The 24,616-nt window shown below is 48.3% G+C and overlaps 2 protein-coding genes across 8 annotated transcripts in view; one reads left to right on the forward strand and one right to left on the reverse strand.

Moving 5' to 3' along the window:
• The window catches only part of NRG2 (neuregulin 2), a gene marked incomplete at its 5' end in the record, with an annotated part of 178,124 nt that extends 174,522 nt beyond the window's left edge, over positions 1-3,602 (forward strand). For all 6 annotated transcript variants that reach the window (XM_082623604.1, XM_082623603.1, XM_082623605.1 and 3 more), the window contains one exon: positions 2,756-3,602. In XM_082623604.1, the coding sequence (XP_082479730.1) occupies positions 2,756-3,524 (769 nt within the window). In that variant the 3' untranslated portion in view covers positions 3,525-3,602. The remainder of the gene's footprint in view (positions 1-2,755) is intronic.
• Positions 3,603-8,011: 4,409 nt separating this feature from the next.
• Positions 8,012-24,616, reverse strand: part of PSD2 (pleckstrin and Sec7 domain containing 2) — a 54,904-nt gene continuing 38,299 nt past the window's right edge. For both annotated transcript variants that reach the window (XM_082621728.1, XM_082621727.1), the window contains 8 exons: positions 17,749-17,838; positions 16,598-16,641; positions 15,329-15,519; positions 15,088-15,158; positions 14,500-14,657; positions 13,450-13,594; positions 12,074-12,217; positions 8,012-9,380 (listed from right to left, as the gene is read on the reverse strand). In XM_082621728.1, coding sequence (XP_082477854.1) covers positions 9,171-9,380; positions 12,074-12,217; positions 13,450-13,594; positions 14,500-14,657; positions 15,088-15,158; positions 15,329-15,519; positions 16,598-16,641; positions 17,749-17,838 — 1,053 coding nt within the window. In that variant the 3' untranslated portion in view covers positions 8,012-9,170. The remainder of the gene's footprint in view (positions 9,381-12,073; positions 12,218-13,449; positions 13,595-14,499; positions 14,658-15,087; positions 15,159-15,328; positions 15,520-16,597; positions 16,642-17,748; positions 17,839-24,616) is intronic.

The raw sequence follows: 24,616 nt of genomic DNA on the forward strand, positions 1-24,616 counted from the left end.
TAGATGCGCAAGCAAGGTCCCTGAAAAGTTAAATGGTCTGCTTGGGGTCATCAACATGTTAATGACAGGCTGGGACTACAGCTAGTAGACCCTGGTGTGTTATGACCATTTAATTGTTCTACTAGGACACTTTTCAGAGTAGAAGGGGATGTTATTAATAATTGCAGTGGAACATCAGGAGCAAACAGGGTCTGGCCTGGACAAACCAGAACATACAGTTGCCCTACCCTGGTGTCACCTAGAGGCCCCATGTCCCAGGAGAAACAGACAGCAAGATTGAGCAGATTGAAGAGTGGGAGGGGAGGCCGTCTGTGAGTAAACTGATGTGTGCAGGATGGGAATGAGCCAAGAATGCCTGAAGGCCCTGGAAGTATCAGCAACTAGGCCCCCATGGATCAAGATGCCATTGGGTTCCTGAGCAATGAATGCAGTGAGAACCAGGAACCTTCCCTTCTTCCCTGACTCCAAGCCAGGAGTTGCAGGGGGCCAGCCTCCATCTTGCTCTCCCCTTGGCACTTGGGATCTGTGGGAGGAGAGCAGAAAAAGGGGCATGGTACTAGGAACTCCAGGCTGGGGTGGAGAAGGCTTCAATTCAGCCTACTCCATGCTGGTCATGGACACAAAACCACTGAAGCTCACAGCTGCCTATGGAAAGTGCTAAGCATAGGACACCCCACCAGGGCAGAGAAACCCAGTCTGACGGCAGGCTCTGGGGAGCAGCTAGGTTTTCCAAGCAACCTTTCCAAGCTCAGCTCCACCACCTGTGTGACTTGGGGCAGGTTGATCACCTCTGTGCCTGTTTCCTCAGCTATAGAACAGGGAGCATTACACCTATCCTGCATGGTTCTTATGAAGGCCACCCTAAGATCATGCGCAAAGGCTCTTTGCCTTTTACCTGACATGGCGCTGGTGCTCACTAGGTGGAGCTATGGTTATCAGTAGTAACAAGAGCAATAGGACTTCTTAATGCAGCGGTCCCCAACCTTTTTGGCACCAGGGACCGGTTTTGTGGAAGACAATTTTTCCACAGACGGGGGCGGGGGGATGGTTTCAGGATGATTCATTTATTGTGCACTTTATTTCTATTATTATTACCTTATAATTATACAACTCACCATAATGCTGACAGGAGGCGGAGCTCAGGCGGTAATGCAAGCCATGGGGAGTGGCTGTAAATACAGATGAAGCTTCAATCGCTCTGGCCACACACCTCCTGCTGTGCGGCCTGGTTCCTAACAGGCCACAGACGGGTACTGGTCCGCGGCCTGGGGGTTGGGGACCCCTGCCTTAATGGATGGGAGGTAGAGAGGCAAGGCGGGGAAAGACTTCCAGGCAAGGGGAACAACTTGAGCTGTTCCAGCAGAGGCACTAAGGACATGGCTGGTGAGGCGCCTAGAGCAGGGTGCGCTGTGAGGAGAGTGGAGCTGGGCCTGAACAGGCAAGCTGGGGCCAGACAGATGGCCAGTGGCCCTGGGTGGGTAAGCAGGAAGGGCCTCCTAAAGCAGAGATATGACTTTAAAAGATTGCTCTGGGAGGGAATTCCCCGGCAGTCCAGTGGTTGAGGCTCCACGCTTCCACTGCGGGGGGCGCAGGTTCATCGGGGGACTAGGATCCCACATGCCACGTGGCCAAAAAAAGATTGTTCTGGGAATTGCATAGGCTGAAGGAGGAAAGACCCTGGGGCGGGGGAATGACCAGAGTGAACATCTAGTCCCAGGATGGAGTGGAGCGGGGTGGAGGGTATTCCAGGAGAAAGGAAATGGGTAGGACGTGATGGACGTGCATGTGGGAGAGGGAAGAGAGGGGAGTCAGATGATTCTGGAAAACAGTAATGGGGACTCCGGAGAGCAATGAGGTGCCCAGCTTTGCAGTCTGGAAGAGAGGCAGGGAGGTGGGTGGTCCCTGTCCTGAGGTGGATAATGGTTGGGCAAGAGGCCGGTTGACTCAGAGAGGGAAATGTGGAAAAAGAAAAGGGACAGGTGCCTGGGACCCAGAGTGGGAGATATTAGCAAGGGCAAACTTTTGAAGGAACTGGTGGTCTTCAGCCCCAAGCAGAGACACTTCAGTGGGGTCTTGGTAACTGTGAGCTCTGGGCTGAGGACCCTACCTGAGGTGGGAGCAGTCACTTCCCTGAGGCAGCTTTTAGCTTCAACTTAAAAAGGAAAATATTTCCCCACTGTAGCCATCAGCCATGGGATGAACTGTCCCGGAGGGGAGGTAAGTCCAAGTCACAGGGGTGGCTGAATGCAGGGACTAGAATGAGGAATTGGGCAGTATGAGTTCTGGTTCCTGCCTGGCCTGGGTTCAAATCCCAGCTCAACCACTTCCTGGCTGTGTGAACCTTGAGTAAGTCAATTAAATGTTCTGAGCCTCAGTTTCCTCACGTGTAGTACGGGACTAACAGAAGCCTCTTATAGAATTACTGTATTAGATGAGATCACACATGTAAAATGCCCCAGCCTTAGCCTCACCCAAAGTAACCATTCAGGAACACCGGTGACTGTGAGCATCCCCACAGCCAAGGACCACTGACACGTTTATGGAATCATCCAACAACGCTACGGAATGAGCACTGTGGTTACTCCCATTTCACAGATAAGCAAACTGAGGCTCAGAGAAATTAAGGAAATTTATTACGGTCACTTAGTAATACCATCATGGTTCTTGCAAGAGGGACCGTGGGCAAGACCGCTGCTTTGCATCAGGTCCGCCCCATCCCCTGGCCACCGGCTCACGTCTCTGCCTCTTCCCGCAGGTATGTGTCGGCCCTGACCACGCCCGCGCGCCTCTCTCCCGTGGACTTCCATTACTCGCTGGCCACGCAGGTGCCGACTTTCGAGATCACGTCCCCCAACTCGGCGCACGCCGTGTCGCTGCCGCCGGCCGCGCCCATCAGCTACCGCCTGGCGGAGCAGCAGCCGCTCCTGCGGCACCCGGCGCCCCCCGGCCCCGGTCCAGGGCCCGGGACCAGTGCGGACATGCAGCGCAGCTACGACAGCTACTACTACCCCGCGGCGGGACCGGGGCCGCGGCGCGGGGCCTGCGCCCTAGGCGGCAGCCTGGGCAGTCTGCCCGCCAGCCCTTTCCGCATCCCCGAGGACGACGAGTACGAGACCACGCAGGAGTGCGCGCCCCCGCCGCCGCCGCGGCCGCGCGCCCGCGGCGCGTCCCGTAGGACGTCTGCTGGGCCCCGGCGCTGGCGCCGCTCGCGCCTCAACGGGCTGGCGGCGCAGCGCGCACGCGCGGCGCGGGACTCGCTGTCGCTGAGCAGCGGCTCGGGAGGTGGCTCGGCTTCCCCCTCGGACGACGAAGCGGACGACGCGGACGGGGCTCTGGCGGCCGAGAGCACGCCTTTCCTCGGCCTGCGTGCGGCGCACGACGCGCTGCGCTCGGACTCGCCGCCGCTCTGCCCGGCGGCCGACAGCAGGACTTACTACTCCCTGGACAGCCACAGCACGCGGGCCAGCAGCAGACACAGCCGCGGGCCGCCCCCGCGGGCCAAGCAGGACTCGGGGCCCCTCTAGGGCCCCCGCCGCCCCCTCCGCCTCGCCCGCCCCACTGTCTTTAAGGAGAACAGAGACCGCCGACTGGAGAGAGAGAGGAGGGAAAAAAAGAAATAAAAATATTTTTATTTTCTATAAAAGGAAAAAGGTATAACAAAATGTTTTATTTTCATTTTAGCAAAAATTGTCTTATAATACTAGCTAACGGCAAAGACGTTTTTATAGGGAAACTATTTATATGTGACATCCTGATTTACAGCTTCGGAAAAAAAAAAGAAACAACAACAAAAAAAAGAGAGATGGGCCAATTTTTTGACTCTTTAATAGAAACCTATATTGTGGTGCCTTTTGCTGTACGCTAATCTGGAGCTCCTGGAGAGAAGTCTGGGTTGCGGGGTGGGGGAATGTAGGATCCCAAGCTGGCGGGGGTCGTGGGAGGTGGTGGTGGTGAGACAAAGCAGGAGAGAAGAGGCTGCGGGATTGGGTTCGGGTGGGCACGAGGCTGGGGGCCCCAACGAACGACATGAGGTCCGGAGTAGCTTTGCCCCAGTGCAAGATCTGGAGTCCTGGGCCCCCTGAGGAGAGGGCGGGGATCCTAGGTTTGGAGCTAGAGTTGGGGTCAGGTAACGTCCAGGGGGAGACTAAGGCCCAGCGACAGCAACCAGAATGGGGAGGGGGGCCTCCCCGCTCCTCACAGCTGCTAAGGGAGGGGGGCACTGAGAAAGAGGTCTTCCCAACAGCCTCGGCCGGGGGAGGGGGCAGCTCTGCCAGGGCCCCAATGTTCGTGGCTCCTCCTCCCCTATGGCCTCCAGGACGCCCCTCCGTCCTCTGCAGCACCTTCGTTTACAGGTCGTCTTTTCTATTTTACTCCTGCATGTCCTTTGCATTTCAGATTCTTTAGATTGGATGCATGGTCACGCTGGGACCGAGAAGAGCCACTTGACAGTGTATTTGAGTCCCCTCTTAGCAATAAAGTAACACCATTTCCTTCTCACAGCCCAACTCCCAGCCCCTAGCCCACCCATGACTTCCACTCCCTCTCCAGCCCTGACCTCGCCACCCTCCAAAACTGGGTCCACAAAAGGTAATTGTTTAAAAAAAAAATCCTAAGCAAATGGGAAACCTGCCCTTGAAATGTCCAAACACCTGACTGTTGACACTTGAACATTTTTATATTATAAATAAAATCAGAAATAACTCATGTTTGACTGCGTGTGCCTAGCCCCCAGGTGAGGAGGGAGACAGAGGATGAAAACCTGTGATAGAGATGGATGGATGTTGGTGTGGAGGTTGGAGAGGGCCAGAGCAGTCCCTGGGAGAAGAGACCCTCCCTTCAATCTCCCTGCCTTCGACTCCCACGACAGGCTCCAGCCCTCCTCCCTGTTCTAAGAACTTCACAAGGTGTCCCCCAGCTCCCCACCCACCGCCCCCCGCTGCTGGGGAACCTGGCCAAGGGGCTGATGCAGATTACTCTGCTTCGAGCTCAGCCTCAGGGCCCTGGCCCAGTTCCTGCCCTGGAGCTACAGGGGCCAGAATGAGGCAAGAGTTTCCGGGCCTAGGTGGGTGAGGAGGGAAGGGTTGTGAGGTTGGCACTGAAGCAGCTGAGGCAAGATGACCCTTGGGGCCTCAGGCAATGGGTGGACATGAAAAGTGGCATAATGGGTACCCTCAGCTGCCAGGAGGACCACAGCTGCTGCAGCTTTTAAGCCCACAGGGTGTTGGGGTTTTTTATATCCCCTCAAAGCCAGGGCCTGTCTAAACTTGCAGTCCCTGATGAAAGGTACATGATTTCAGGCATGGAGAAGGCAGATGGTGTCCAGGGTGAGCCTTTCCCCTCATTGTTTAATGTTACTAAGCCAATGCCCAGCACCAGGAACCATTAGGTTCCAACCAGACACAAAGGAGTCAGCTATCCAAAGAGCTCCCGTGGTTGACGTGTGGGCGTGTGCACAAATGTGTGTAGTCAGCTCAGAGACCTACACATGCGAAGGACAGAGAGGCTTAGGGTTGAAAGGGCTTAGGTATCAACAGGGCCTGAGTTCAAATTCCAGCTCTGCCCCTCACTAGCTGTGTGACTTCTCTAGGCTGCACTTGCCTCAGCTGGGAAAGGGTGATGCTAATACCTACCTCAAAGGGTTGCTGTGGAGATTATATAGAGCGCCCAGGATTGCTTCTGGCACATGATAGATGTCTATTAATGGCTAATTTGATGATGATGATGATGACCATATCCTGTGCCTTGCATTCTTGAGTCACACAGAGAGTGGCAAAAACTGGATGAAAGGGAAGTGATGGAGAAAAGTAAAGAACTAGACACATATTCATGTGGGGACGCTGGGGGAAAAAAGTACCTGTTACAAAGAAAAAAAGGAAATTACTGAACTAAATGCTACACAAACCTGCAAATCACTGACTTCTCTAGCCCCTGATGATCTCCTCCAGGCCCCGTGCCAGCTCTGAGTGCACTATTGCCTCTACAATTCTCTGAGAGCCAGTAATTCCTGTGTGATTTATGATCTCTGTATGACCCTGAGTAATTCTGGATGACCTCTTGGTGAACCCATCGACCTTTTCATGACCCAGTTTATTGTCCTCATTTGACCCTTCTGAGGGCCTGAGTTGCTATTACCTTCTAAATTTTCACTCAGAAACCACTTCCATGACTCCAGTGAGCACACCGACCTCTATCTAACCCAGAGTAATTCTGGATGACCTCTTGGTGAACCTATTGACCTCTATGTGACCCCAAGTAATTCTGAATGACCTCTTGGTGAACCCACTGACCTCTTCATGACCCAGTTTAGTATCCTCATCTGACCCTTCTGAGGGCCCTAAGTTTTCACCTTCTCAATTTTTAGTCAGAAACCACCTCCATGACCCCAGTGAACCCATCCACCTCTATGTAACCCCAAGTAATACTGAATGGCCCCTTGATTAACTCATTGACTTTCACATGACCCCATTTGGTACCTTCATTATCTGCTCTGGATTCTAAGTTACCTGCTGAGTCTAAGGCCAGAACCTAATCAGTTTCCTTGACTCCCCATCTTATCAGCCACCTATTCATTCACAGGTGTGAATGGAACCTAGGAGCAGGTGTGGCCAGAGAGGCCCCTTTTCTACTCACCTCTCAAATTCTGCCTTGGGGCATCTTTAGTATGGCCTGTCAGGAAGAGGTATAGCCCTGTTAAGTGACTTTCCTACTACTACCCTGTCCCCCAGGAGCACTTAGGACATTCGGGTGGCTTCCTGAGTCAGTCTTCCCCACTTCTCCAATTCTTTTTTCTTCTCTCTGCCAGGTCATTTTTGGCTTGTCTCCCCAGCCCTTCCAGAGTCCCAAATGGAAATGGTGACTGTCTGTCCCCCTCCCCACTAGACTGTGAGCCCCGTGTGGACAGGGATCTGGTCAATCCTTTTCTCACCACAGTATCCCCAGCACCCAGCACAGTGTGCAGCACTGTTCACCTTCACTGAATGAGAGGATGGAGGCTCAAGAGACGCTGTCCTCAAGGGTCAGCCCCTAGGAGTCCCTGAGCCCACGGACACGTCCCAGGACCACCAGGTGGCGCAAACCACTTATCACATCTCACCTGCAGTCCTCCAAGTCTCTGGATTTGGACAGTCCTGGAAAATGGACCTATTAAGGGCAGAGGTTGTGGAGGGAATATGATGGGCCATTAGCATGCAGAAAAAAAAGAACTTTGCTTTAGATTTATTTTCATCTCATCTTTTTAAAATTTCTATTTTTGTGTATGTTTTATAATGTACATAATATTTTAGTACAGTAGTACACGTATATAATTTACAATAAATAATTATACAATTAAGAAAGTGAACTAAACGTTTTTTTTTACTGATGGGAGGTACGGCTAGTGCTCAGGGAAGCACACGTGTCTGCAGCGGATGGAGCCTGCTCCTCTGCTTTCACTCACCCACCCTCGTGAGGTAGAGGGTGGGAAGCTGACCCCAAACTCAAAGGACCTTCGAGACAGCGTGGAGAAGAAAGTACAGAGAGCTTTTTTATGTTGCCACATTGCTCTTTCAATTTCACTTAAATGAACATTTACTTCCACTCAGCAAAATGAAGGTGCCAGATGGCTTGGTTATAAAATACACTCAGCTGATCCAAATTAAATAACCTGGCTTTAAGTCACTACATCTCTCCACAGACTCACAGGTCCCTTGTATCAAATGTGAGTGGGCTTATAAATGTTGACTGCTTAGTTGCAAGGTTGGCTTATTAACTAAATATGTTACCACTGAGGTCAAACTGCTGGCCAAACTACAGTAATCTATTTTAAAAATAGAAAGGATTTGCTCATCACAGCTGTATTGCAGGTACCACCACTGTCAGTCTGAGGATTGCAGGGTTTAAAGGATGCTAGTCTGTGATCATCACATGGAAAATTCTTCTTCCCAGACATGTCCTTCACTAGCGTTTCTGAGTCACTAGAAGAGTACGAGAAATAGCAACCTAAAAAACAATCAACAACTTGTCATTCCACCTTTTCCCAAGACCAAGAATTAATGGCTTCCATAACCTTCCCCCACCAAACATCTTTGGGCTTGTTGACAAATGGCTATTTGCAAGGCAGAGTGTCTTTTATTCCTGTAGCAGTAGATCTGTACAAGAGGCCACCTCTGGAGCTCAGAGACCCGGCAGCACCAACATAAAGACCAAAATATAAACAGGGCCACGGTCCCATCCCACTCACACCCCAGGATGCCTGTGGGACAGAAGGGGCAGCTCACACACACACACTATTTATTCCAAAGCATTAACTGTAAGAGCAGTTTAAGTCACAGGTCAGCCGGAAGAGGGGGAAATAGGGTGAGAGGAGGTCATACTATCTCTACCTTACCTTCCAGAGTGTCAGGGCCTCCAGGGGCCAGAGAGCAGCCCTCCTTGCTAACAAGTGCATTCTGAAATAGGCTTTTCCTACCTCTTATTTCATCCTCTAACTGATATCAGTTCCAAAACCATCTCTAGAGGAGTTCCTTATATATATATATAATTCTTATATATATACATTTATGTCCATATAAAAGAAAGCAGTAGTGGCCTCGATGGATGGAAGATGAGGTGGACACACACTTGAGTGGAGAGAGCTTGGCACTGAGGGACAGGCCTGGGTCCTGGGTTATTGCCAGGTGAGGCAGGAGAATGGGGTGTGGTTCCCAAGGCTGCTGAGTGGAGGAAGAGAGGATAGTGCTGGTGGTCTGCAGACCTGCTGCTGGTCAACTCAGAGGAAGGAGGAGGAGAAAGGGTGGGAGTCCAAGCTGAGACCTGGGGTCAAGACCTGCCCTCGGAAACAAGGGAGATAAGGGGAGGAACTTGTGAGAAGAGGAGAGCCTGGTAAGTTCAACCACCCTTCCCACTTCTTGAGATGGTGGCTAGAGCATGCACACAACTGGCCTAGAAAACGAGGCTCTGGGGTGAAGAGGGATGTGAGAGCTGGGGAGAAGGTTGGAGGCCCAGAGAAGCCCCAGGATGCAAGATCGACACCATGAATAGCATCTCCATCTCCTTGGCCCACAGGGCTCTCCACACCCCCCTGGCTGCCCAACAACTGCCTGGAGCTGATCCAAGTGGCCCCTGGCTGGAATTGTGCTCACTGACCCCTCTGGGGGCATTGCCTGCCTCTGGGACCTGCCCATCCATGCCAGCTAAGTATCAGGCCCAGTGTTATCCCTCGTGGCTTTGCTGCCAGTCACAGTTCCATGGCCCTGGCTGAGGGCAGGGCTCGAGTGTGTCTTGCGGAGAGACGGGTCATCCCCCTCCAGGGTGGCCAGCCGGGCCTCAATCCGCTCCAGGTCATCTGAGCCCACTTTGATTTTCACAGCCAGGAGGTGGATGTAGGTCTCATAACGGCTTTTCTGGGGAAAGGGCAGAGAAAGGCCAAAAACAAAGTCAAAAGACAAACAACAAAATGAGAAAAAAATGTATCTTATATAACAAAAGACTAATTTCCTTAATATTTAGAGAGCTCTCACAAATCAATAAAAAGGAGATAAACAACCCAATAAAAAATATTAGGCAAGGGACATGCACAGAAATTTCACTCATAATTTTAAAAACTCTAAATTAATTGGCAATGACATTGGATATGATACCAAAAGCACAGACAAGAGTGAAAATAGACAAATAGGATTTTATCAAAATTTAAAACTTCTCTGTATCAAAGGACACAGTCAATAGAGTGAAAAGGCAATCCACAGAATGGGAAAAAAGTATTTGCAAATCATAAACCTGGTAAGGGTCTAGTATCCAGAATATTAAAGGGAAAAAAAACCTCCTACAACTCAACAACAAAAACACAGCCCAATTTCAGGATGGGCAAAGGACTCCAATAGACATTTCTCCACAGAAGATATACTAATGACCAGTAAGCACACAAAAGGATGCTCAACATCACTATTCATCAGGAAAATGCAGATCCAAACCACAATGAGATATCACCTCAAACACATTAAGATAACTACTATCAAAGCAAAAACAAAACAGAAAGTAACAAGTGTGTTGGTAAGGATGTGGAAGAATTGGAACCCAAGTACACTATTGGTGGAATGTAAAATGGTACAGCTACCGTGGAAAACAGTGCAGCTATTCCACAAAAAGTGAAAAATAATATTACATGCAATTCAACAATTCCACTTCTGGATATAAAAGCAGGACTGAAAGCAGGATCTCAAAGAAACATTTGCACACCCATGTTCATGGCAGCATTATTCACAGTAGCCAAAAGATGGAAGCAACCCAAATGTCCATCAGTCGATGAAAGGATAGCCAAAACGTGGTATACAAATACAACAGAATAGTATTCAGCCTTAAAAAGGAAGGAAATTCTAACGTATGCTACAACAGGGATGAACCTTGAGGACATTGTGCTGAGTGACACAGGCCAGTCACAAAAACATAAATTCTGTATGATTCCATTTATATGAAGTACCTAGAGAGTAGTCACATTCATAGAGACAGAAAGTAGAACTGTGGTTGTCAGGGGCTGAGGCTGGGAGGAGGGTGCTGAGGAGTCTTTGTTTAATAGTTATAGAGTTTCAGTTTGGGAAGGTGAAAAGGTTCTGAAGATTGGTTGCCCAAGAATGTGAACAGGCTTAACACTACTGAACTATATACTTAAAAATGATGATAAGATGATGTTAAGATGGTCAATTTTATGCTATGCTTTTTAACCACAATTTTTTTTAAAAAAATTTAATCCAAATTAAAACAGCAATAAGACACCACTTGTTAAACCTATCAGATTAATGGAGATTATGTCCAGTGTTGGTGAGGGCCTGGAGAGAGAGGCACATTCATGAGCTATTAAAGGGGCTGTAAATTGGTAAACATTTAGGAGGGAGATTTGGCAGTGTCTGAGGCCTTGACTCTGAGCTTCAGGCCCTCACTGCAGTCCCAGGGGAGGCAGGGACTAAGGGTCACAAGACCCTGTTCTCACCCAGCTCTGCCACAGGAGCTGAAAGACCCTTCATTTTGGGCTTCACCTCCCCTACCCTTCATTCTCCCCACCACTCCCCACCACCCCCAGTTAAGCCAGGCAGGGGGTGAGAAAGACCAGGGCTCTGGAGCCACAATCAATTGCCTGGGTTAGGATCCTGGCTCCTGCACTTCCTGTGTCACCTCAAGCACATGATCCAACCTCTCCAAGCCTCAATTTCCCCATCTGTAAAATGGGGATAATAACAAAAGCCACGTCACAGAGTTCATATGAGGATTAAATCAATCAATACAAGGGAAGTGAAGAGAATCACACCTGCCAATCAGTGTGGCTTTTTTTACATCACAGAGAGAGTGAAATGGAGAAGACTTCCAAAAGCTATAAAGTGTTATGTTTTTCAAAAGGTCAGGATCAATCCTGGGAGCTCTCCTCTCTCCTCTATGCTGCAGTAGAAAATCAGAGTGGAAATCTAGAGGCTGAGAGGGGCGACTTCCCACCCTTCCTGCTCCAGGGGCTTCCTGACTTGGTCTCAGCCTCTCTTGTGTCTGTCCACCCCCCTGGTGCAGGTCGGTCCAAAATGGACAAGTGGTTCCTGCCTTCCTCCCCCAAGTCCACCCCGCCATCCTTCACCCCACGGTGGGGCAGAACCAGGGGAGGGGGCAGAGACAAGATGGAAAGAAGGGGGAGCTCAGAAGGAAAGACCAAGGTGCTCTGCTTGATAAACCTATGTGAAAGAGGCACAGGAGACACAAGGGGGGAAAGTCACGTGGAGAGAGCTTATGAGTTCTGTGGTTTGGTCGTAAAAACTTCCCGAGAAGCTGGGCCTATGGGGAAAGGGGAGGTGAGGATGGGGCTTGGAGAAAGATGTAGAGGGGTGACAGGGGTCTCTGGTAGAGCCCGTCTGGTGCTCTTTGAGAGACATAAGTGAGGGCACAATTGTTTGTGCAGCTGGACTGTGCAGAGATAGGCCCACAGGAGACCACAGTCCACGACTACCTCAGGGAAGCCCCCAAAGCAGGAGCCCCTGGTCGGGGAATGATGTGGAAGGCAGGAACTGGCCTCTTCCTCCTGCTCTAGCCCTGTTCTTCAAAACCCCTCCTTTGAAGGGCCCACCTCAAACGTGAGATAATGCTCCTTCAGCCGGTTCTCCTCAGCCTCCTTGGACTTGATGCCCCTCTCGACCGAGTGACACCTGTGCTCAGCCAGCTCTGCAGTCACCTGCCTCAATTTATTCTCATGAGAACGCAGCTGCTCCTCCTGCAAAGACAAGCCATGGACTGTGAGGTCCCACTCTCAGGAGGTCACAGGGCTATCCCACCAGGAGCTGCTTCACCAAAGGGAAACTGAGGCCTGGCCAGGGTTGTCAAATACACAGGGGCAGAGCCGGGTCTAGGCCCAAGGGAGCGTTCCGCCGCTGCCTTCCTTCCTCCCCTCCTGCCATTGGCATCAGCTCTCCTAGAGCCTCCCCAGCAGGCTCAGGAGATGAGAGACCCTCACACTGTGTGTGGACGCAGACACTCCCTTACACAAACACACACTCACCCAGACACAGCCCCCGGCTCCTATGAACCGTCACATGCACACAAACCCACTGGACCAAGGGCCAGCCCGGCCTCGGCACCCCCTGGCTTCATACGATGCACACAGTCTCTCACATTCATGCCCGGACACGGCTGATGGCCACAGACCCAGGATCATACCCAAAGACACTGTCACTCACAGACAAGTGCACAGTACACCCCAGCCATCACGGCACAGCCAGACCCCTTTGTGCCATGCAGGCACTGGGCTGCATGCATTTGTGTGTGGGGTGTGTGTGTGTGTGCGCAGACACAAGTGTGGTGTAGGTGTGGGTGCACAGCACGTGTGTATACACATAAACATGCGTGTGCTTGAATGGCATGTGTGCACGTGGGGGGAGTGTGCACCGCTTGCACAGCCCCAGGGGCTCTGTGGAGAAGACCCCGGACAAGGGCCCTGACAGGAAGGGAAGTATAGCGCTGCCCCTGCCCTCCACCTCACAAGTAGTGGCCCACCATTTATCCTCCCCTCTCAAAAAAAACCTCTGAAAAATGGAGTATTAATGAGTAGGAGCTTTTTAAGGATTACAAATAAAATATTTAAGGGTAGGTGAGGGCAGCAAAAGAGCCCTGGATGAAGGGGCAGCCAAGTCTCACCTGTCGCTCGCTCCCTGTGACACACACATTCTCTCCCATTCGTCCCAGACACACATTATGCCCACAGACCACAACCACATCCACAGGACACACTGCCACTGGCACACCCAGACCATTGTGTGGTGTGTGGCCTCAGTCTCCCCATCTGTAAACGGGGATGGGGTGCGGTGGAGATGGAGGAGAATATCTGCCCTTGCCTCTTAGCCCAGGACCAGGCGCCGGATAGGCGCTGAGGTGAGGGCTGTTGAATGGGGGGCCTGGCACGGCAGAGGCAGCCTGGGGAGGTGGTGTTGTGGTCCCAGGAGCTTGTACCTGGCAGAGGCGAGTGGTGCAGGAGGGCAGCAGGGGCCGACAGAACTTCTTCATGGAGCTGACGGCAGCTGGGAAGGCGGGCGCCGAGAAGATGGCAGCCACCAGGTTGATCCTAAGGATCCAGGACAGCATTTCTTCCTTGCTCCTGGGGAAAGGAGGGGAGGGGAGAGCGCACTGGCTTCTCACAATAGGACTCCCTATCCCACACCCAGCACCCAGTACCCAGCACCAGCCTGGCACAGAGAGGGCATGAAGACCTCCGTGTAAGTGGGCAAAGGAGTGAGGGAGGACGGCAGGATGGGGGCTGGATGGGCCTGGTCACATCTGTGTAGGGAGCTCCCCTCTGTCCCAGCTCCCAGGCAAGACCTGGATTTTCATGTGGAAATAAAGCTGCCCAGCCAGGTTCAGAGCTAACAGCCTGGAGCTAATGAGTGTGACACCAGCAGGGGATTGTTAGAGGCAGCTGGGCAACTGGTCACCCCAACTTGGCCATCTCGTCCCTGCCCCACTACCTGGCCCGGCACATCCACTCTTGTCCTGAGAGCTCACTTACCAGCCTCCCCCCTTTTAATCTCATCTGACACATGAAACCCCAATCTCAAGTCACAGGAGGATGGAGCGCAGGGGAGTGGAATGAAGGTCTTATGGAGAAACTGTAGGGTGAGTCTTCTGCACCCGTCCCCCGACTTTAAGTGGAGGATGATAAAGATCCCATCTGCCCTGTATTTAGGGACTTCAGTGCACATCAGAATCACCTAGAGGGCTTGTTAAAACACAATTGCTGGCCCATCCCCAGCATTTTTGATTCAGGAGGTCTAAGGTGGGACCAGAGAAACTGCATTTCTAACAGGTTTTTCAAGAGATGCTGAGGGAACCACACTTGAGAACCAGTGCTCCTGGGGAGGGACCCAAGCTGTTTACGGATACACTCACTCTCATGGCTGCTGTGCAGGGGAAGCTAAGGGCGCCTCCCCTGAGGTGGACGAGGCGAGGGGATGGGGCAGGTCCTGAGCCCAGGGTGGGAGCGAGGGTGCTCCCACTCCTACTTACGGTGCCTGGAAGAGGAAGACCCTCCAGTCGGCTGTCTTCAGCTTGAGCACATTGGACTTCTTGCTGTAGTCGGAGGCCCTGGTGGCCAGAGCATGGTGCACACGAATGGCGTTCTTCAAGTCGCCCTCAGACAGGGCTTTGTCAGGCCTGTACTCATCCTGGACAAGCCAGGTAGGGGTTGGGCAAGCCTCTGTCATCACCAGGCTCTGACTTACTGCCCCATACTTGCTGCACCCTCACTGTCCCTCCCTTCTGCTCTCCTTCTCTCTGTCCCTGTACATCCCACCACTATTCAAGCTGCTGCCACTCTGATGCCGTGCCCACCCCAAGAAGACTCACTAGGCACTCCTCCCCAGGTGGTCTCAGAAGCCTGAACAGGCCTTACACTGTGTGTCCTCTGAACCCCTGAACATTCAAAAGACCCCTCCCTGAAACCACCAAAGCCCTTCGTGAGCCCGAGTAAGGCCTTTGATGAGGGAGGACCCAGAATCTGCCTAAGCTCTAGGTCCTGCCCGGGACTCTCTGGACACCGTAAGGCAGGGGCTGAGCTGGCCCTTTCTGGGTAAGGACTCTGGGGTAGTCTCTCACCTTCTGCAGGTACAGAATGGTCCCTTTGAGCACCGCGTAGAATTTCTTCCAGCCACGCCTCCCACGGGGCGCTGGGGAGGGGGGCACGGGTAGTGTGGCCACAACCAACCACCCCGATATCTCTTCCCTTGTGTCCCCCACACGTCTGCCTGCATGGGCATTACCAGAGGAGTGGCCAAGGGGGTGTGGACCCCCTCTGGACTAGCATCCCTCCCCATGCCCCTTCCCCGCTGACACCCACTCCTCTTGCCATCCATGTCGGCGTGAGTCTTCCGGGTCAGCACACCATGCTTGTAGGTGGTGGCGCTGAAAGCCTGTGGGACATCCAGGAAGGGGTTGCTACCATCCAGGATCCGTGTCACCTTCTTTGTGCCTGTCCCAAACTTGTCATCCACCAGCTCAGACAGTGATTTCCTCAGCTCATCTTCATCACTAGGAAAGTACTAGGCCTGAGTACCACCTCCATGGAGGCCTCATCCCTACATCAACATGCCCTCTCCCCACAAAACACTCCTTTGGAAGCCAGTTAGAGGTAAAGAGCAGAGATAAGGAGGTTCCAGTTCCAGACCACAGGTCCAGACATTTGTCCCCTCCCCTGAGTCTTCAATTCTGACATCTCTCCTCTGAGCTTTGATTTTTGGTCTCCAAGCTGCAATCTTCACCCTTGATCACAAAGCTGGAGACCTTACTACCTTCAGGCTTCCTTCCTTGTCTTTCTTCTCCTCTCTGAAAGCCCAGCCCCAGGGAGCAGTAACCCATGGCCAGACTGCCCAAGCCCCAGGGACATGGTGAGGGAGGGAAGATCAGTAGATGAGGCCCCTAAAGTCTAGGTTCCCCAGCCTAGAAGCCCTGGTATAAGAATGCCAGCTCTCCCCAGCTGGACTGGGGTTCCTAACAATCCCTGCCTGGGACCTCTTCATGGACCCAAAGACCCAGGCTGCCCTGGGGAGTACAGCAACTCCCCAGTGGAGTGGCAACTTTCCTCAGGAGGCTGTTAGTCTCCCCAGTCAGCAAGGTCACCACACCTCTTTCCAGATGGCTGGGCACCTCCAGGTCTCTCTGCCCTCACAGGGGAAGAAGTTAGGGGGCAGTCACCTCTCCCCATTGCCAACAGCATCACCACCTCAACATGGTCAGATTACTGGAGTTGTAAAGGGACTCATAGCTCATGCCTGTGTACCTCCCCGAGGGGAAAGAGCTATCATCATTGGGAATAGTGGCAATATCCCCTGAACAGAAAACCTGTTGTGAACATCATGAAACTAAACCCACAGTTCAATCTATTCCATAGCTGTAAACATTGCACACTTTTTATCAAGACAGAAAACAAACCCAAAGGGGAACTCAACACCAGGAGCTGGCCAGCTGGCCAGGGGTCACCAGGGCCCTGGGTGGGAGAAATCAGCACCATGGAGAGTAACCGGCGTGACTTCCCAGTACCCCCAGCCACTCCCCCTCCCCCTCCCCGTAATTCAGTCTCCCCATACCTGTGCCCATGGGCACTACTCACATGGCCCATTCCAGCTTTTCATTCTTGATGGAGTTGTAAAGCGTCTGGGAGAGGGGAAAAAAAAGAGAGAGGAGTTCAATGAACAGTCAAAGAAATCTCCATCTAGCAATGTGGATGTGGTGAGAGAGCATCTTTTCAGCCAGTGGGGCAAAGTAGGTGTTTGATTCACACTTATTTATTGGATGGGTGAATAAATGGGGGATGGGTGGGTAGATTCGTTTTTAGGTGATTGGATAGACTTGAGGATGAGTGGGTGGATGGGTTGGTAGGTAGGTGAATGGGCAGGGAAATGGGTGAGTGGATGTGGAGTGTATATAGGGGACTGTGTAGGAGTGTATGTGTGGGTGATGGGTGAATGGGTGGGTGTATGGGCAGGTGAATGATTGAGTTGCAGGGTGGGTGGGTGGATGGAAGGATGGGTATATGGGAGGATGGGTAGATGGGTGGATGAGTAGACGGGGAGTAGGTGGGTGAAGGGACTGGGATTATTTGATCTCACTTACAAAAACACTTTTAAGTGCTTCCTGACAGTGAAGAACATAATTATGGTAAGAACAGCGATGGAGGCAATGTTTATTTTTTGACCTCCAGACTCACTATTCAACTGCCCACCTGATATCATCAGGTCCCTCTAACTCACTATCTAAAACTGAACTCATCATCTACCCCCCAGAAACCTGCTCCTCTTCCTCCAAGGTGGAGAACTGACAGGGATTGAAAGGCCAGGGTTCCACCTTGGGCTTCAGCCTCAAAAGAAAATTAGATTCCTGGTGATGTTGAAAGAATGAGTGGGCTTTTCCCTGTGGTAATGATCATGATGGTAGTGGTGAAGGTGGTAGTGGTGATAAAGGTCGTGGTGATGGTGGCGGCAGCTGTGACAATGGGTGGCAAGTTTGAGGATTACCATGACAGCAATAATGATAGTGGAGCACTAAAAACGAATCTCACAGAGCCTACCCCTCTGCCTAACTCAGGGGACACATAACAGTCACATGTTGAGCTGGATGGTCTCTCCCTCTGTCCCAAAGTCATCACGACCCTGACCCCAGAATTAGGAATCTTGACCATCAGGATTTAGTGGGCAGAAACCTCTCTCCTCTCCACCCACCCTGGACACAGCTGGGGCCACAGGGACCCTTAGCAATTTATACCTTCAGCAGGTCTTTGGCAAAGTCTTGTCCGTCATTCAGCTGGTCCAAGTTGGCAATGAATTGCTGGCAGGACATCTTCTTGCCAATGTTCTGTAATGGAGAAATGGTTCTGCCTGAGAGTAGGGATGGAGGTTGGTGTGGTCCCCACACCCTGCCCTGCCCGGCCAGAAGGGATGAGGCGGCATCAAGGGCGGTAATGGAAACAAGACTCCGCCTGGGTTTCCCTTCGTCTCCCGAGAGTTTACAAAACTCTTTTTCACATTCAAGATTCTATTTGATCCTCAAGCATCATGAGAGGTCGGGGTCCTCCTCAAACCCAGATGAAGGAGTCAGGTTAGATGATGTATTGTAATAGCTGACATTTGCCGGGTGCCTAGCATGTTCCAGGTATTGTACTCAACATGCATTATCTTATTTCCTTCTCACAACAAAGAGAAGGTGAGGTGGGTGTTATTATTATCCCCACTTGACAGGTAAGGAAACTGAGGTGCAGGAAGGTGAAGTGACGTGCCCATGATCACACAGCAAGGAAGTAGAAGGGCTGAGTGTGTCTGACACCAAAGCCCATGCTCTCACCCGCTACTCCATGGTTAACTCTCCCAAGGTCACACAGCACCAGGACTTGAACCCAGGCCTCTTGGCTCCTGAGCAGAAGCTCTGTGTATTCCGTCACAACTGTCTCACCCTCTCACCTCTACAGAGGGGCGGCAAGACCTCCAAGAGGTAGGTGAAGTGAGGGAGAGTTTGGTCTTAAGAGAATCAAAAATCAATTTCCACCAACACACATGGGTACCCCCTGCTGAGCTGCACTGGGACCTAGGGAGCCCAAGCAGATGGGTTTCACACCAGGAGGCACAAACAGACAAAGATCTGGGAATGACTGTACCCCAAAGTTCTGCCTTCATTTTTTAACCAATGATTAGAAGAGGGGCTCCAGCCCTCCAAACCCAACATCTGATGTGCATACTTTCAGACTTGCAGGGTCCACGTTTGAGGAAACACTGGTGGCACTTCACCTTTGAGAAGACAAAGACCCTTGAACACTAGATATTTACTGGTGTAGGATTTTGTGGATCTAGGTTTGCTATAAGGCAGTGTTTCCCAAGATTCACCTACCGATGGGAATAGGAATTCCCCCCAGAAAAGGATTTCATAATCCAATAAGTTATATCTTTCAGAGTTTTTAATGTGCTTCTGTGTGTTAAGAGTCTCCAAGGAGAGGATTCCACATACAGTGTCTCAAATTTATTGACCTTAGCACCATTTTAGCAAAGATTCTATTAACATCATGTGGGACATGCACACACCACAGAAAATAATTCAGAAAACAATGATAGAAAGCTTTATAAGTAGCTGGCAAGCAAGAATTTTCTATACCTTTCCCAAAGGGTTAAGGAGAAATGACCTATGTGTGCCTTAATATAGTATGTTTCATAAGTCTATGTGTATATTTTACATGTACATATATGTATTATGTGTACATGTATATAGTCATTTATGTGTACATTCGTAATTGAGGAATATGAGGGTAATGTTGGTAATATTGCCTGAGTTCCACACACACTGAACATTCCCCAGCTATCAGTCAGGGGTGCAAAATCAAAAAATAACCAGGCTGGGCTTCCCTGGTGGTGCAGTGGTTGAGAGTCCACCTGCCGATGCAGGGGACACGGGTTCGTGCCCTGGTCTGGGAAGATCCCACATGCCGCGGAGCGGCTGGGCACGTGAGCCATGGCCGTTAAGCCTGCGCGTCCGGAGCCTGTGCTCCGCAACGGGAGAGGCCACAGCAGTGAGAGGCCCGCGTACCGCAATCAATCAATCAATCAATCAATCAATAATCAGGCAAGATTTCCAATCCTAGTAATGACAGACTATCTTATTGCAGATGAACCTTCCCATCAGAAACAATTGCTGGTCAAAATATTAATAAAACATCTACGTGAAGACACTGGAGAAATATAAGAGCAATGAGGACTTCAAGGCTAAGGATCCTGCAAATAAGGGAAACGTGGAGGTGGTGAGGCTGACTAGGAGCAGCTTTCCTCTTTGAAGCATTTGTCAATTCTCAAGCAGTGTACAAAAGGGTGAGCAACTCAGTGGTCAATAGGACTAGAGAACAAAAATTGGAATTCAGGGCCCACCAAGGACAAGGGGCCCTGGGAAACACTCTGGTCATACTTCAGCAAAACACCTGAAATTAAGAAAGGAAGGAAATTTTTCAGACGGAAGGAAAGTTATCTCAGATGGAAGCATGGAGAAGCAGAAAGGAATGAAGAGCAACAAAAAGGGTGGCTAAGTCTAAATGAATATTGCAAAATAACAATAATAAAGTTTTCTGGGGAATAAAATATAGAAAGAGATATAATATTTAAAAGGATGATAACAGTAGTATATAAGTTGAGAAGACAAATAAATGAAGTTGAGGCATTTTAAGGTTATTTCATTTCCCAGGATGTGGTAAAAAGTACTTTAATAAGTCAGGGATGCATATTGCAAACGACAAAAAGAATTCTAAAAGAATTCACAACTAACAAGCTAACAGGGGAAAATGGAATTCTAAAAAATACTTAAATAATCCAAAAGTAGGCAAGAAAGGAGAAAAAAAAAGCAATATAGACCAGATGAGTCAAAGAGAAAACAAAGAGTAACCTGGTATGTTTGAACTCAAATATATTAGTAATTCATTAAATGGTACAATTAAAAGGCAAAGATTAATAGACACCTCTTAAATATAAAGGGACAGAAATCTTGGAAAAAGGATAGAAAAAAGATATACATGCAAACACTAGCAAAAGGACTCCAGTATAACTACACTAATAACTGACAAAGTAGACTTAAAGGTACGAAGCATTACTAGAAATAGAGACATCTCATAATGATAAAAGGGTCAGTCTACCAGAAGATATAAGCATCCTAAATTTGTATGCACCTAATAACACAGTCTCAAAAAATAAAAGACAAAAATGGACAGAACTAAAAAGAGAAAGACATTCACAATCTTGGTTGGAGATTTTAACACTGCTTTCTCAGTAACAAGAACAAAAATACTAAGCAATTAATTTGTAAGTAACAATCAATTAATTAATGCCAACGAATTAGGAAACCTAGATAAAATAAACAAATTCCTAGAAGCATACAAACTACCAAAACTGGCTCAAGCAAAAATAGGAAATCTGAATAGACCTAAAAAGAAGTAGACATTCAATCAGTAATCAAGAACCGCACAAAAGAAAATTCTAAGACCAGATGGCTTCACCAGTGAAGTTTACCAAACATTTAAAGAAAAATTAACACCAATACTTCTTAAGCTCTACCCAAAAATTGAAAAAGAGGGAACACATCCTAACTCATTCTATAAGGCCAGCATTACCTTGATACCAAAACCAGACAAAGAAATCACAAGAAAATAAAACTATAGAACAGTATTCCCTATAAATGTAAAAACCCTCAACAAAATACTAGCAAACAGCAGCATAATAAAAGGATTATGGACTTCCCTAGTGGCCCAGTGGTTAAGAATCCACCTGCCAATGCAGGGGACACAGGTTTGAGCCCTGTTCCAGGAAGATCCCACATACCGTGGAGCAACTAAGCCTGTGCACCACAACTACTGAGCCTGCACTCTAAAGCCCACAAGGCACAACTACTGAGCCCACGTGCCACAACTATTGAAGCCTGTGCGCCTAGAGGACATGCTCCGCAACAAGAGAAGCCAAGACAATGAGAAGCCTGCACACCGCAACGAAAAGCAGCCCCCACTCGCCACAACTAGAGAAAGCCTGTGCGCAGCAACGAAGACCCAACGCAGCCAAAAGTAAATAAATAAATAAAATTATTTTTTTAAAAAGGATTATATATCATGACCAAGTGGAATGCATCCCAGGAATGCAAGGATAGTTCAACATATAAAAATCTATTAACAGGGGCTTCCCTGGTGGCGCAGTGGTTGGGAGTCCACCTGCCAACGCAGGGGACATAGGTTCAGGCCCTGGTCCGGGAGGATCCCACATGCCATGAAGCGACTAAGCCCGTGCGTCACAATTACTGAGCCTGTGCTCTAGAGCCCATGAGCCACAAGTACTGAGGCTCGCCTGCCTAGAGTCCATGCTCCCCAACAAGAGAAGCCACCGCAATAAGCCCGCTCACCGCAACGAAAGAAAGCCCACGTGTAGCAACAAAGACCCAATGCAGCCAAAAATAAATAATTTTTTTTTCAAATCTATTAACATACTACAGCACATTAATAGAAAGAAGGGGGGTAAAACACATGATCATTTCAATTGGTGCAGAAAAAGCATTTGGCAAGATTCAACACTTCTTTCATGGAAAAAACACTCAACAAACTAGGAATAGAAGAGAACTTCCTCAACGTGATAAAAGGCATTTATGAAAAACCCACAGCTAACATCACACACTCTGGTGAAAGACTGAAAGCTTTCCCCCTAAGATCAGGAAAAGGCAAGAATACCCATTTCTCCCATTTCTATTCAACATTGTACTAGAAGTTCTAGCCAGAGCAATTAGACAAGAAAAATAAAAGTCCCCCAAATTAGAAAGAAAGAAGTGAAATTATCTCTATTCACAGATGAAATGATCTTACATACAGAAAATCCTAAAGAACCCACCAAAAAACTATTAGAGCTAACACACAAATTCAGGAAAGTTGCAAGATATAAGATCAACACACAAAATCAATTACATTTCTATATGTTAGTAATGAACAATCATAAAATGAAATTAAGAAAACAATTCCATTTACAATAGCATCAAAAGGAATAAAGTACTTAGAAACAAATTTAACCACGGAGGTGAAAGACTTGTACATTGAGAACTAAAAAAGGTTGCTGAAAGAAATTAATGACATAAATAAATATAAAGGCATCCTGTGTTCATGAACTGGAAGACTTAATATAGTTAAGATGGTAATACTTCAAAAACTCATCTACAGATTCAATACAATTTCTATCAAAATCCCAATGGCCTTTTTTGCAGAAATGTAAAAGCTTATCCTCAAATCCATATGGAATTGTAAGGGATCCCAATAGCCAAAACAATCTTGGAAAAGAACACTTTCTGATTTCAAAACTTACTACAGAGTTAGACTAATCAAAACAGTGGGACACTGGCATAAGAATAGATATATACATCAGTGGCATAGAATTAAGACTCCAGAAATAAACCCATACATCTATGGTCAATTGATTTTTTTAATTGAGTAAATTTGACATGTAACATTGTGTAAGTTTAAGGTGTACACTGTGTTACTTTGTTTTTCTGTTGGTGGTGTTTTTTGCGGGGGGGCCACACCATGCAGCATGTGGGATCTTAGTTCCCCAACCAAGGATCAAACCCATGCCCCCTGCATTGGGAGCACGGAGTCTTAATCACTGGACCACCAGGGAAGTCCCTACACTGTGTTACTTTGATACATTTATAAATTGTAATGCTATGATCAATTGATTTTTGACAAGTGTACCAAGACCATCCAATGGGGAAAGAATAGTCTCTTCAACAAATGGTGCTGGGACAAATGTGCTGGGAAATTTGAATATCCACAGCAAAAGAATGAAGTTGGACCCTTACCTCACACCATATACAAAAAGTAACTCAAAATGGATCAAAGATGTAAACATAAGAGCCAATACTATAAAACTCTTAGAAGAAAACATAGGGCTAAATCTTCATGACCTTGTATTTAGCAATGGTTTCTTAGATATGACATCAAAAGCACAAGCAACAAAAGAAAAAATAGATAAACTGATTGCATCAAAATTTAAAACTTTTGTGCCCCAAAAGACACTATTGAGAGAATGAAAAGACAATCTATAAAAAGGGAAAATTTTTCTAACCATGATCTGATAAGAGTATAGTATTTAGAATAAATAAAGAACTCTTACAACTCAACAACAAAAACACAAGCAACCCAATTAAAGAAAAGCAAAAGATTTAAATAGACATTTCTCCAAAGAAGATATACAAATGATCAATGAGCATATGAAAAGATGCTCAAGATTACTAATCATTAGGTAAATGCAGATTAAAACTATAATAAGATATAACTTGGCTATTATCAAAAAGCAGAAAATAACAAATGTTGGTAAGGAGGTAGAGAAACTGGAAACTTCGTGCACTACTGGTGTGAATGTAAAATGGTGCAATCATTATGGAAAACAGCATGGTTGTTCCTCAAAAGTGAAAAATAACATCACCATAGGATCCAGCAATACTACTTCTGGGTATATACCCAAAAGAATTAAAAGCAGAGTCTCAAAGAAATATTTGCACACCCATGTTCACAGCAGCACTATTCACAGTAGCCAAAAGATGCAAGCAACCCAAATGTCCATGAGCAGATGAAAGGATACACAACATGTGGTATATACATACAGTGTAACAGTATTCAGCCTTAAAAAGGAAGGAAATTCTGATACATGCTACAACATCGATAAACCTTGAGGATATTATGCTAAGTGACATAAGCCAGCCACAGAAACAAATTCTGTGTGATTCCAATTACATGAGGTATGTAGAGTAGTAAAATTCACAAAGGCAAAAAGCAGAATGGTGGTTGCCAAGGGCTGGGGGCCAGGGAATGGGGAGTTGTTCAATGGATATAGAGTTTCAGTTTGAGAAGATGAAAAAGTTCTGAAGACTGGTTGCACAACAATGTGAATAGACTTAATACTACTGACTTATACATATAAAAATGGTGAGGATGGTAAATTTTATGTAATGCATATTTACCACAATTTTAAATTTTTTTTACAACTTTAAATAAAAATTATAAAACCCCCCAAAATGGGCAAAGTATCAATAACTGAATAGACATTTCACCAGAGAAGATATACAAATGGCCACAAGCACATGA

This window comes from Mesoplodon mirus, assembly GCF_964341445.2.
Source record: "Mesoplodon mirus genome assembly, chromosome: 5".
NCBI classification, from domain to species: Eukaryota; Metazoa; Chordata; class Mammalia; order Artiodactyla; family Ziphiidae; genus Mesoplodon; species Mesoplodon mirus.